We start from the raw sequence: 12,635 nt of genomic DNA, 5'->3' as shown, positions 1-12,635 counted from the left end.
AATAAAAAAGCATTTTCCACTATATGATAAAACAATGTATAAAGAGACTCAATTTTATTTGCATCTTATAAAAAAAATAAATAAAAGTCACTCTAAATTTACAGCAAAACAATAGTAATTAGTCATAAGATTTGACAAACTTTTTCAATGTTTCCACTGATGTTTATATTATTTCTGTTGTGTGATGAACTCTGTTTTTTACTTATGTCAAACATTTTAACTTTCATATCTGCTCATTCAGTTTCTTGTTGCTTTTTGTAAAATTGACACAAACTATGCCAGAGAAAGAAAAAATTATTGAAACTGACAAAAAGTTAAGCTGAATTTCAAAGTATAAAAAGGCTTGGATTTGAATAAAATAGATCATGTAGCTCCTGAAATCCCACATCTGCAATCCTACACATTTAACCCTGCTATTTATAGAGTACTCTGTTACAGTCTGAAAAATTACAGAAGTATCTATATTGGTTTAAATATGTGCTGTATTCACTTCATCTTAATGGCGTTTTTCTTTCAGTTGCTACAATTAATTCAACCTTTTGTCAAACATTGAATGAATTTCCCCCCCCTGTGTTCGGACATCATGCTGCTTCTCTCCGCCTTTTTTCATCTCCACCCACAAAGCCTCCATTGGCTCCATCCTGATAAATATGAAGTTGAGAAACTTCTTCTCGTAGCATATTGTGGTCTGTCTTCAGCTGACTGTATTTGACTCATCTCAGGTAAAACTTTTTTTATTTTTTTTATTTTACCATCTTCAGAGACTATAAATAAATAATAAATTGAGGCATTATATTGCATTAACTTGGATCAGTCTTAATGTGTTCTCATTTATGCTATCTTGTAGAAACATATACTCTATTACATTCTGTCTTTCTGCATGGTAGGTTAAAAGTAAACAGAGCCAGGATGCTGTTGGCCTTTCTTCTTGTGTCCTCTGGGTGTTTCCTGGACCTGGCGGTGTGCACTGCAGGTAAGAAACTTCTTCATTTCAACAAAACCTGCTTATTATATTGATTTAACAAGACTACTGTACATTTTTATCAAGCACAGTGCATCAAAAAATGTAAGAAGAAAACAAGTTTGTTTTTCTTGACCTATGACCCCATCAGGGAATTTTTCATTTGGTGTGGTGGCAGATTCCCTTTATGTTCTCTGCCAAATTCTTAGTGTCTCTCTACAGGAGATGATTGAAATTTCTTAAGCTTGATGAGACTTAAATACATACACTGTCAGCTCAGATGAATATCAAAGTTTAGCAGCACATCCTGTCCAACTCTTATGGAAAAAAACGGGGAGGGATGCAAGCCAAATGACAATCCCAGAAAATTGTTTTTATAAATTGAGTCTTTGATGGGAACAAAGACTCTCTGGTTCAGAAGGGGGTCGGAGAGTGACAGGGCTTTGAGAAGCCCTTATAACATGCCATCTTTTTTGAAAAGGAGGATATGATGGTTGTCAGGATCACCCTGTGGTGATGGATCCCCACGGCCTTGGCCTGGATACAGGCTTTTGATACTCTTTGTCTGCTTTCCCATCTAACACTGCCATGCCACTGAGGCTCTTTAAATTAACACCCTGCTCTAAATACACTGCAGAGTTTCATTTGAAAGAAAGAAGCTGGCCCAATCTCTAGGATACTAGAAGCCCTTCCGGAACCCCCAGAATCCCACCACAGATCAGTCAGACACAGTTGATCGACAAATTAAAATTCAAAACTGTTCAGTAAAAACAGTATTGAAAATAAACCACCTTCATGACTAATGATTTATAAATTACAGCCACTACCTCTTGTTTTATCTGGATCTTATGCACGGATGCAGAAGTCCATATTTCTCAGAGGCGCATAAAGTAATCAGAAGTAACCAAGTGAAAGTAAAAAGTACCTTTAAAGATAATTACTTCGGCAAAAGCAATAGTCACTAATAATAAACGTATAAATAAAGTTCAGAATTCTGGCCATATTCTTGTAGGTTTATAGTTCTGTTGCTCTTTAGTCATTTTTTAAATTTTTTAAATTTTAAAAAGGCCTAAAAATTTGATATTGAGATGTTTTAGAAACAAACCGTGTTTCAAAGTTCTTTACTCCTAAATTGTCCTCTGTGTTCATTTGTCTTTATTAACATGGTCCTTCTGTAACAAACCTCTGAAGCCTTAGAAGAACTGCTGGATTGACCCTGGAATTGTTTTACAGAGAAAGAAATGTTTTATGAGAATATGGAAGGACTAAATTAGGAGGGATGGATATAAAAACACAATATCTGCTTGATTTTTCTTTATGATTCAGTAGCTGACGTTGAAATCGCAATAAAATACAAGAAGGTGTGTCTATGAGAAAATGTTTCAGGAGAACTTATCTGCCGGGTTGGAGGTTTAATCCTTTGAGGCCTCCTGTGAACTGTTTAAATGAGCTTAAATTCAAATTAGAAGCAGTAGTTTTATGACTGACATGCTGTTTTGTTGTAGATTTAGGAACTACCAGCCAAAAACATTCAGCAGTATCTAATAAATTCTATATTTCTCATTTCCCCCTCTAACACCAACAGCACAATCTGAACTGAGAATCACAACTATAAAGGTAATTGATCTTCATCTTCTCTTCTTCCAGTCAACCAATCGGTTAGTTTATATCCATTAGATATATAATTACTGAAACTGTGTTTATGTGCTTTTGTCATTCAAGCAAGAGCCATATACAATGTCAAAAGGAAGTCAGCTGGAAGGCTTCTGCATGGACCTGCTCTCTGAAGTGGCCAAGAAAGTAGGATTCAAGTACAAAGTGAAACTGGTAAAGGACAGCTCCTACGGTCGGCAGGATGAGAGCGGGAACTGGAATGGAATGATTGGAGAGGTGTTGAGAGGGGTGAGCTGGAGTAAAATCAATCCAAACACTTTAGAGTTTCACAAAATAAAAATAAATTGAACCCTACATGATCTTTCACAGGAGGCAGATCTTGCTATTGCTCCGCTGACTCTGACTGCAGCTCGAGAAAAAGTTGTGGGCATGACTAAACCCTTCATGCAGACAGGGATAAGCATCCTGCTGAGGAAGGACATCTCAGAGGGTGCAGGTTTCTTTGACTTCCTGACCCCTTTTGCACCAGAAACCTGGATCGGTATACTCATCGCCTACATTGGTACTGCTGCCAGCATCTTTATAGCTGCCAGGTTGGTCATAATAATTGTCTTTTGATTGTGAAAGCGGTCAGAAGGAAAGGGAATTAATGCTGCTGCTACATAAATTCTTGTCTGTAAAGACTTTTGCAAACTTTTTTTTTAACCTCTCATGCTTATTGCAGATTAAGCCCATCTGAGTGGAGTGAGGCTCAGAGTGAGAGAAACAGATTCAGTTTCCTCTACAGCTTGTGGTACACAGCTGGAGCTCTAACTTTACAAGGTAAAGCATAAAAAAGCACATTTATCTTAATCTTTTAGGTTCTAAACATTTTTGCTGTTATTTTTTATTACATTTTTAAATTTAGGAATTTATTTGAAAAATATATATTGATACCATGACTGCTATGAGTAAGTTTGGTTTATGTATATAAATGAATACGCTAACATTTAAAACTGTGTCTATCATGAATTAAAGCAGATCAATGGAATCTCAAAGCAATGAATGAATCCAAAAAAAAATGGAAACAAAAAATGTTACTTCTTATTAGCAGCGAGTAGCATTAACATTTTTTAATGAAGTACTAACAGGTTTTTAGTACTACATTAAAATGATTTTAAAGTTTAAACGTTTGTGAAAACCTCCCTTAAAGAGTTTTTCTTTTTTTTTTTTTTTTTTCCTTTTTCCTTTCCTCAGGTGCTGGTCCTCATCCTAAAGCCCTTTCAGGACGTGTCATCTGCAGCTGCTGGTGGTTATTCTCTGTCGTCTTACTGGCTTGTTACTTCTCCAACCTCAGCTCCTTCAAAACTCCAGAGTCCAGTCACCTAACCGTGAAAGGTTTTGAGGACTTGGCCAATCAGGAAACAATCCAGTATGGCTGCCTGGCTGGTTCTTCCACTCTTGCTTTCTTTAAGGTGAGTATGACCTCATTTTCCTTGTCTTTCCAGTTTGACACTTGGGGAATGTTTCTCTTTTCTTCTCTTGTCTCAGAATTCAAACAACCCAGTGTACCGCAGAATCTACGAACACATGGAGAGGGCGCAGAGTTTTGTGTCGTCTATGGATGAGGGGGTCAATCGGGCAAAAGAGGGAAACTTTGCCTTTATTGGGGAGTCTGTTTCTCTGGACTTGGCTGTAGCACGCCATTGTGAGCTGGTGAGAGTGCATGAGGTCATTGGCATGAGGGGATACAGCATTGCTGCCCCCCTAGGTAAGGACCCCTCCCCCCCATACATTTTGTTCATTGAAATCTACTAAAGGTTCAAACAAATTATAAGAAATATAAAACATTTATTACAATCAGATATAAGTAGAGCACCCACAAACTGTAATCAAGTAAGATCACCAGTATATCATATAAGAGTAAAACAATTTAAACAAGAGTAAAGAGGTATTTGGTCAAATGGCTACTTAAAGCACTGAGTAACTCATCATAACATTTGATATTTAAAATTATGTGATGAAGACAGACCAAAATGAAAAGCTATTCGCAAATTTTGATATTTTAAAAACTATAATAAAATTAGTAATTGGTGAAAGGGCTACTTAAAGCTAGTGTTGCGCCAATGCGATTTTTGGGCCCACATACTGATATCTGATATCTGATACCTGGCTGTGCAGTAATGGCCGCTACCGATACCATCTGTTTGAAATTGATGTTTGTGTGTATATATGCTTATATAACTGCATACTACTTGGATGTAAAATATTTGCCATCATGGCTTTGTCAAGCTGCTGCCTACCTTTGTGAAGCAGGAATAAGACTTATACAAAGTGAATCCAGTAGAACTTTTTATTGCCTACCTGCAATGGGTGACAATAGTTGAATAAACTTTTGCTCTCAAAATGGTATCGGTGCCCTATTTAAGTTATTAGAAATAACCTAATTAAAAAATAATGATTCCAAGTGATGAAAAATATATAACCGGCCCCTACAGTGTCAATATTTATTCCTTACTGTATATTAGCTTAATTTCCAAATTTCGTGGTAGGTTCAAGAAAGTTTGTATACAAAATTAATACATTAAAAAAAACTAATTTTAACTTAAACAATGACAATGATTTTTGTCTGGAACATTTATTTCCAAAATAGGCTCCTTTTTTATCACTTAAATCACCCAAGATGGATGGAGTAGCATAACATTTTACTCAGATAAAAAGGCGATATATTTGTTATTAAGATGTTACTCAAATAAAAGAAAAAGTAAGATGAAGTAAAACTACTTTTAAAAAAGAAATATTTTTTTGGTCAAAAAGTTACTCAAGTAAATGTAATTGAGTAAATATCACTAGTTACTACCCACCCCTAAATATAAATAATAAAATCTCATTAGTTGAGATGTATCAAAATGAATTAAATAGAACACTTAAATTCATAGAATAATATTAAGGTAATAAAGAATAATCAAATCTAATATTTGGTTTATTGAGAATTACTAATAAAAAAAAAGCAAAGAAAAAAAACAACCTTAAACATAGTAAAACATAAAAGAAAAGCTCCTACTGCTACTACCACTACTGCTAAAAAATTATTTTTGAATATCACTGTATGAAATATATCAAAAGCATAATAACTAAAAGCTCAGATAACAAACACACCATCATAATAATTACAAAATTTATATTACCCCTATATTATTATACTTATTAAATATAAATAAAGATTGATTCATTCACAAAATATTAATGAAATAAAAAATTATTCAAATAGTAGAAAGTATTTAATGCTTAAAAAAATACTTTTTTATTTTATATTATAATTTTTTTTAAATAATAGTCTTAAGGTAGTTGGCTTTATTTTTGCATTGTAGTTTTCTCTGTGTGTTTTCTAATTTTGTTTCTTTTTTCATGTCCAGTACTTTGAATTGTTTTGCCACAGAAACATGATATGTAAATGAGCGGCATTACTGTTATATATCACTAACTAAAAATGTTACATTTTGTCTGCTTAAAAAGCACAAGTCACCCTACAAAAAAACATTGTATATTACAATATATGTCATATTATCCAATATATTCAAGGTTCCCCGATCATAAAGAACCTAAGTGTGGCGATCCTTCAGCTCAGCGAGGCGGGTGAGCTGGCCTATCTGCGGAGCAAGTGGTGGGCGAGCAGCTGCATAGCAGACAAGGCCAAACCAGCAGCTGTGCAGCCACACAGCCTGAAGGGGATGTTCCTGGTGCTTGCTCTGGGGCTGGGGTTGGGGACCCTTGTGGCTGTTCTGGAGCTTACCTTTAAGAGCCGCAGAAAGGCAGCAGAACAGCAGGTATGTGCCAGATATTACTGTTACACACATTAGAAGTTATATTTCTTTAAGAGTATGACTAATAGAACTAAAACAAATAATAAAGGATGATACTCATATTCAAGCTTAGCATCATTGTTTGCATTTTATGATCACTGAAATGACCTGTTCTGTTTCTTTGCTGTATCTTTGCAGAAGTCTTGCTGCACCGTCCTGACCGAGGAGCTTAGTCTGCGGCTGAAGAACAGAGGTGCTAACAAACCCCAGGAAAATGCGGACAAAGAAAAAGCTTAGAAACTTTTTCACTTTCTAGTCTGGTTCCTTTTTAAATAAACCAGACTTAGTTTTTCTAGGTTTTTAGATATACTACTTGAATTCTATTTAAAACAAAATCTTTTAACCCATAAAACATATAGTTTTGTGTGTTTTAAACTGTAAAGGAAAAAAAATCACTGTTGGTTTTTTACAACAAAATAACGTTTAATCCAAGTTAACAATTAAAATCTGACACTATGACTCACATATAAAGCTTGGTTTTTAATCTAACATATTGCAAGCATTTCTGTACAGTTGGCAGCAGCATCTTTAGATTTCAGCAATTTCTTTCTCAAAGAATGTCTTGTAATAAAAATACGAGGATTGTAAACATTCCCGCTGACCTAAAAATGAAGTTTCTATTTCTGCTTTATTGTCTTCTGAATTTCTTTATGCCTCTACATCTGTTGTCTTCTCTTCTTTAGAGGGAACATTGATGACTTTGAGCTCATCAGTCAGAGTCTTGATCTAATCAGGGGGGAAAAAAGGGGGAAAAAGCAAAGATTAGATTTTTTAATCACACTCATAGCACGATTCAATTAAATTTTATGTGATACACCATCATAAAAAGCTGAAAAACTGTGAAGTGGAATATAAAGTGCATGGTTTAACCGTTTTCTTTCTAAAACGAAAAATCTAAAAAAAAAAAAAATGTTTTACTTAACTCTGTGAGTCTATAATTTGAATTATCTTATTTGCTGACACTACATCAGTAATCCTCCTTTCTTCAGCTCTCTATCAGCTTTGCTCATGTAAAGCCTGAACTTTTTGCCCAGTCTTTCAAGAAAATAACACTATTTCTGTCAGATTAGGTAAAACGCTTTTGTAAACATTCATTTTTAACTCTTGGCTTAAATTGACTAAGCCATTTTAACAGGTGAACAGTGTTTGACATAAAGCAGATCACTGTTGGTCAGTTTTATTGTCCTGTTCAAAGTTGAACCCTAGCATTACGTCCAACTCAGCATCTTAACAGGTTTACTCTCTGTGTTTAGCTGCTTCTGCCCTCTCATCCAATCAGAATAGCTTTGTGATCCCCACAGAATGGTTCTGCCACCATGTTGTTTTTATTATTTGCCTAAAAAGGTTTAATTTTGGATGCACCATTCTGTTTTTGCTGTTTTCTATGGATGAACTGTCCTCTTGACAGATTACTCTAAGCTGTTGACTCCTGAAGCTCCTACAAAGTTATCATAGGTCTTTTGCACATCCTGTCATTTAGGATGGATGTTGCTATGGATTTGCATTCATGCATTACACTTCAATCTTTAGGAAATTCAAAGTCTGAGACATTCATTTATAATCCAGCCCTGCTTGAAACCTCACTACAATTTCATCATTGGTCTTTATGATACTTTTTACTCTCAAATGTTCTCAATAAACCTTTGATAAGTCCAGAAAGCAGCTGAATTCCTTCTGAGATTAAAGTACTCAGAGGTACAATCTATCTACTGATTAGGGGATTTCTGTTCTATGTGAAAATATGAAAAGCTCAAAGGTTCTGATTACTGGTTTTAAGCAGATGCTCCTTCTGTGTCTGTATAGTCTTGTGTATGAAACTCACCATCAAAAAAGAGAGGTGATTTACAGCGGATCTCTTTCATCCTCTGATCGAACAGGGCCTTCATCTCCCTCTGTAGGGTTCCCTCTCTCTGTTCTGACCCGGCTGGTTGGTAGCTGGGTAAAAACTCCAGACTGTCGGTGCTGCCGTTGCTGGATGAGCTGCCGGACAGGCAGAGGCCATTGGGAATGCGTTCCGCCTCATGTTTCTGCTCTTGCTGAATATGCCAGTAATGCGGAGGCCTCCTGGTCACTGCAGGCGTCTGAGGAGAAGAGGTCTGTTTTCGGGGGCAGCTGTGTGAGCGGGCTTTCGTCCTTATCTTGGTTGTCTGTAGATTGGATGGAGGAGCCTCTAAGGTGCGTCTGACCCTGGCAGGGGAGGACGGAGGGATAAGGTTAAAGAATTTGGCTTCAGGCTCTGGCAGAGTGTGAGATTGTGGGACAGAGTCAGGCTGAGGTTCTGGATGGTGTTCAGGTTCAGGTTCAATGAAAACCTCACTGTCTTCCTCTGGTACCTGCTCCTCTTGTACCTCAGACTGCTCAGGTTCAAATTGCTTCACTGAATAATGCTCGGTGCAGTTTTGCTGCACTGATTTAGTTTCAGAGTCATTTTGATTAGTTTGAGTTTGGCAATCAGGAGCAGGAATCTCAGCACAAGAAACCTGCGGAGGGGTGTCCAGCTCAAAGCTTTCCTCTATCACAAAGGGAGCTGCCCCAGTGCTGTTGTGGGATTCTGTGGAGGACATCTTGCGGAAGAGGCCTCTGCGTGTCTCTGGTGGTTCATGGATCTTAACTCTGTGGGCTCGTCTCACAGGCTCACTCATGACCCCTTTGTGGAAAGCGGCCTTAGCTGCTGGGCCTTTTATAACCGGAGACATTTCCCCATTTCTGCTGTCCTGAGACAAGGTGTCTAGATCCTTGTGAAAAAACAGAGAGCGTCCATCCTCGGAGGACATGACAGAGACATCTACGGAGGGATGCCTTTGGTTGCCCCTCATGTGCTTCTGAGCTGCCTTTTGAATGTGTTTTCTAGCAGCATGCATAGCATGTGCAGGCTTGATCTGTTTTAAAAAGAAAGGCCTATTTGAGAATTAAGGAGGAAGATAGATGATATAAAGTTTTATTTTAAAAGTACTGTACCTTTCCTGACATGTCATTAATACCAACATGAACAAAGATGGATGACTCTGCCATTCCCTCCAGGTAGACATGCCGATAACCTGCAAACACAATCACAGGTTAGTGGCTTTGTACATTTCAGAAACATTTTTAGTAGCCATGTCTTGTTAATGTATTTATTTACATCTAGTTTTTTTTTTTTTATAAAACTTTGCTGAAGTGAGGTTTGTTTAGGTTTCTGCTAAATCTAATAGTAATTTTAATCTCAAATGTTTTACTGTGAATAAATTATGTGTGGAAAACCGTTGCAATGAACTAAACTTATGAAGAGAGGGTCGGCCAAAACTCCCCACGATAAATATCATCCTGACAAACAACAGTTCAGGAGGTGTGTGATGAACCCCGTGCATCCTGGAAGTGTTTAAAGTAGTCTGCTGGATATTTAAGAGAAAGCGCAAATTAAAACTAACTTTTCTGCTCTAGTAAAATTTTCAAATAGCAGGAACAGGGTCAGCTGTTTGGTTTGGAGTGAAATAACACTATAACAGAGAATGTTTTGTTAAAGAAGCTCTTTTTTGTGGACTAGAGTTAAGATAGGTCTTCCAACAGGACAAGGTGAGCAGTCTGTGAATGTCTAGGAAACTAGGTGAGGAATAGCCGGAGCAGATATTCCAATCCATAGACCAGGACCAATCTAAAAATGGCTGCCCATCCAGCCTGAAGGGACCTGAGAGAATCCATAAAGTAGAATGGTGAAAAACATCAAACAACTGCAATGCATCCCCAGGAAGACCTGACAGAGCTCTGAATTGCTGTGGAAGGTGCTTCAACATAATTTACCAAGTTATGCATTTGAATATGTATGTAAATGGGATTTTTTTCATTAATAAAAACTTTTCCTCTGTCATTTTAGGTTATTTCGGGAGAAAATATAATCAATTAAAAACAATGCTTTAACATACTACATTTTGAAAAAGGTGAAATGTTTACTTTCTGGATGCACTGTTCTAATGAGCCAATCAGTTTCACTGCACCAACCATGTGGTTCATCATTAATCATAATGGAATAAAGAGGAACATTTCTGCTTTACAACTTTACCGTCATCATAAAAAATATACCGGAAATAGTAAAATAGTAATCACAAGGATCAAAGTGGTGTTTGATTTATTTTTATGTATCACCTGAGATAATTTATATACATATATACAATAAATAGTAGTTTAACATATTTAGGTAAAAAAAAAATCATTACACTTCTGAAGATTAGTGTAAACTGGTGTTTGTATACTTTTGCTAGTATTGTATCAAAATACTCAAGACTTCTCTTGTCTCTTGCCCCCTGTTTTTTGAAGTGCACTTTGAATAAAAAAAAAACAAAGCCAAAAAGGGGTGAACTTAAATTAACAATCTTTGAAATACAATCTAATGCTCTCTGACACAAACAAAAACAGGGTTATCTAAGGGTACTGTAGCAGGTTTATGATCCTAAACATTGTCCATCCATCCATCCATCCATCCATCCATCCATCCATCCATCCATCCATCCATCCATCCATCCATCCATCCATCCATCCANTTCCGCTTTATCCGGGCTGGGTCGCGGAGGCAGCAGTCTAGGCAGTCTAAACATTAACCTGCCAATAATACTACTGTACTCCAACCCAGAAATCTAACCAGTTGCCCTACCTGGCATCATGCTGGTGAAAGCAACTGTCCTCTGTCCAATGAAATCTCTCCCAATTGGATCATGATCCCAGACTTGGAACCTTACCAGAGCGATCTGAGGCATTTGGATGCTGAAAACAAGGGTTTCCTCCCACATTGGATTGAAGCCTAAATTGTGGATTAGTTCAAAGAATATAACACAGGGAGATAAAATGACTTTCAGTTTGAGTTCCTGCACTCACCGTTGTCATCAACCACTCTGGTTTGCTGTTTGGAGCAATCAACAGGCAGACCGATGATCTCAACTTCAACGAAGGGATCGATAATCTGACAAGAAATAAATTCAGATCTATTTTGATGGATACTCAATAAGACTCGAATATTAATTCTACTTTATAAGCTCTTACTTCTCCTCTGTCTCCAAACATCGAGTCTTTGGGTTTTGGAAGCTGTTGCCCACTGATGATCTTTAGCATCAACTGAGTTTTTCTGTGTCCTGGTAATGGATCTTCCATCACTGGGTTAAAGGCAGCTAAGATGAACCAGACATTTTATCCCTGCTTCACAATGTATTAATAACATCCAATATGCTTTCTGCACATGCTGCATTCTCCATACCTTTACACATGCATTTAGGCTTTAGAATATATCCACAGTTTCCGTTGCTTGAAAACTTGGCTCTGTTCAGTTCAAGCATGCGACCTTCTGTTTGGTAATTCATTGCGACTAAGATTCAATAAATACATGCATGTTAAAATGGGGAAACCCTTCTGATTACAGTACACAGCTTTTCAGGGTGTAGTCTATATCCATTACCCATATGGCATCCTGTGTTCCAGTATGGCTGCGGGTTAAAGTTGCTGGAGTCCACTCTGAAGTTTGAAGGGTAGACTCTCAGAAGCTGGCGCTGATTGAAACGCACCAGCTCACCAGGTTTTAGCTGTAAAATCTGGTTTACTACTGTCTCGTTCAGAGATGACACCTGCCAGCTGCTCAAAAAACCTGCATGACAGGTATCCATAGCAACATCTTGAATGTGATGATTTTAGTAAAAATAAAATCTGTACATTAATGCTCTTTAACTTTACCTTGTGTTTCTATGTCATGCACACGGACAGATTTTGTGTACTTGACCAGGTCTGACAGCGCTCTGGAGAGTCTCATGGTTTTCCTTTTTCTAAAGATACACAGATATAACAATGAATTTAAAACATTTTGGACTGAAATGGTGCATATGATGCTGATTCCAAAGACCTTACTTGGGGTGGTAAACAATCTGAGATCTCTCCCGGCTGCTGTCTGATTCACCATCAGACATGGCCTTGTTCTTTACACGTATTTTCTTTTTCCTCTAAACATAAATGATACATTAAGCTTTTAGAAATCTGACTTCACATTACGGATTATAAATGAGAGAATCCAAATAAATAGATGAGCACCTTTCTTTTAAAGCTCCTTATGATCGATCTGCCAAAGCGTCTCTTCTTTTTGGGCTGATTAGTTGATTCTACACCGTTCCCATCCTGAAACAGTTGAAAGCTGTTTGTTAATCCATCCATCCATCCATCCATCCATCCATCCATCCATCCATCCATCCATCCATCCATCCATCCAT

At 37.2% G+C, this 12,635-nt stretch overlaps 2 protein-coding genes across 2 annotated transcripts in view; one reads left to right on the top strand and one right to left on the bottom strand.

Moving 5' to 3' along the window:
- The first annotated feature begins 843 nt into the window (after nucleotides 1-843).
- On the top strand, nucleotides 844-6,954 carry LOC107089344 (glutamate receptor U1-like). The gene is made up of 9 exons (XM_015382081.1): nucleotides 844-973; nucleotides 2,547-2,578; nucleotides 2,684-2,863; nucleotides 2,945-3,168; nucleotides 3,300-3,397; nucleotides 3,812-4,029; nucleotides 4,106-4,325; nucleotides 6,137-6,381; nucleotides 6,556-6,954. Exons 1-9 carry the CDS (start codon nucleotides 910-912, stop codon nucleotides 6,652-6,654), a joined length of 1,380 nt encoding a protein of 459 aa, XP_015237567.1. The 5' UTR covers nucleotides 844-909; the 3' UTR covers nucleotides 6,655-6,954.
- A 62-nt stretch (nucleotides 6,955-7,016) lies between these two features.
- LOC107089343 (1-phosphatidylinositol 4,5-bisphosphate phosphodiesterase eta-2-like) overlaps nucleotides 7,017-12,635 on the bottom strand; it is a 13,327-nt gene continuing 7,708 nt past the window's right edge. The window contains exons 11-21 of the mRNA XM_015382080.1: nucleotides 12,460-12,571; nucleotides 12,280-12,371; nucleotides 12,109-12,197; nucleotides 11,837-12,022; nucleotides 11,639-11,746; nucleotides 11,428-11,552; nucleotides 11,263-11,347; nucleotides 11,042-11,188; nucleotides 9,376-9,455; nucleotides 8,240-9,296; nucleotides 7,017-7,143 (exon numbers count right to left, since the gene is read on the bottom strand). Coding sequence (XP_015237566.1) covers nucleotides 7,127-7,143; nucleotides 8,240-9,296; nucleotides 9,376-9,455; nucleotides 11,042-11,188; nucleotides 11,263-11,347; nucleotides 11,428-11,552; nucleotides 11,639-11,746; nucleotides 11,837-12,022; nucleotides 12,109-12,197; nucleotides 12,280-12,371; nucleotides 12,460-12,571 — 2,098 coding nt within the window. The 3' untranslated portion in view covers nucleotides 7,017-7,126. The remainder of the gene's footprint in view (nucleotides 7,144-8,239; nucleotides 9,297-9,375; nucleotides 9,456-11,041; nucleotides 11,189-11,262; nucleotides 11,348-11,427; nucleotides 11,553-11,638; nucleotides 11,747-11,836; nucleotides 12,023-12,108; nucleotides 12,198-12,279; nucleotides 12,372-12,459; nucleotides 12,572-12,635) is intronic.

Source organism: Cyprinodon variegatus, unplaced genomic scaffold, assembly GCF_000732505.1.
Source record: "Cyprinodon variegatus isolate N-32 unplaced genomic scaffold, C_variegatus-1.0 Scaffold248, whole genome shotgun sequence".
NCBI lineage: Eukaryota > Metazoa > Chordata > Actinopteri > Cyprinodontiformes > Cyprinodontidae > Cyprinodon > Cyprinodon variegatus.
Note: the sequence above shows the minus strand (reverse complement) of the source record. Positions and strands in the feature narration are given on the sequence as shown.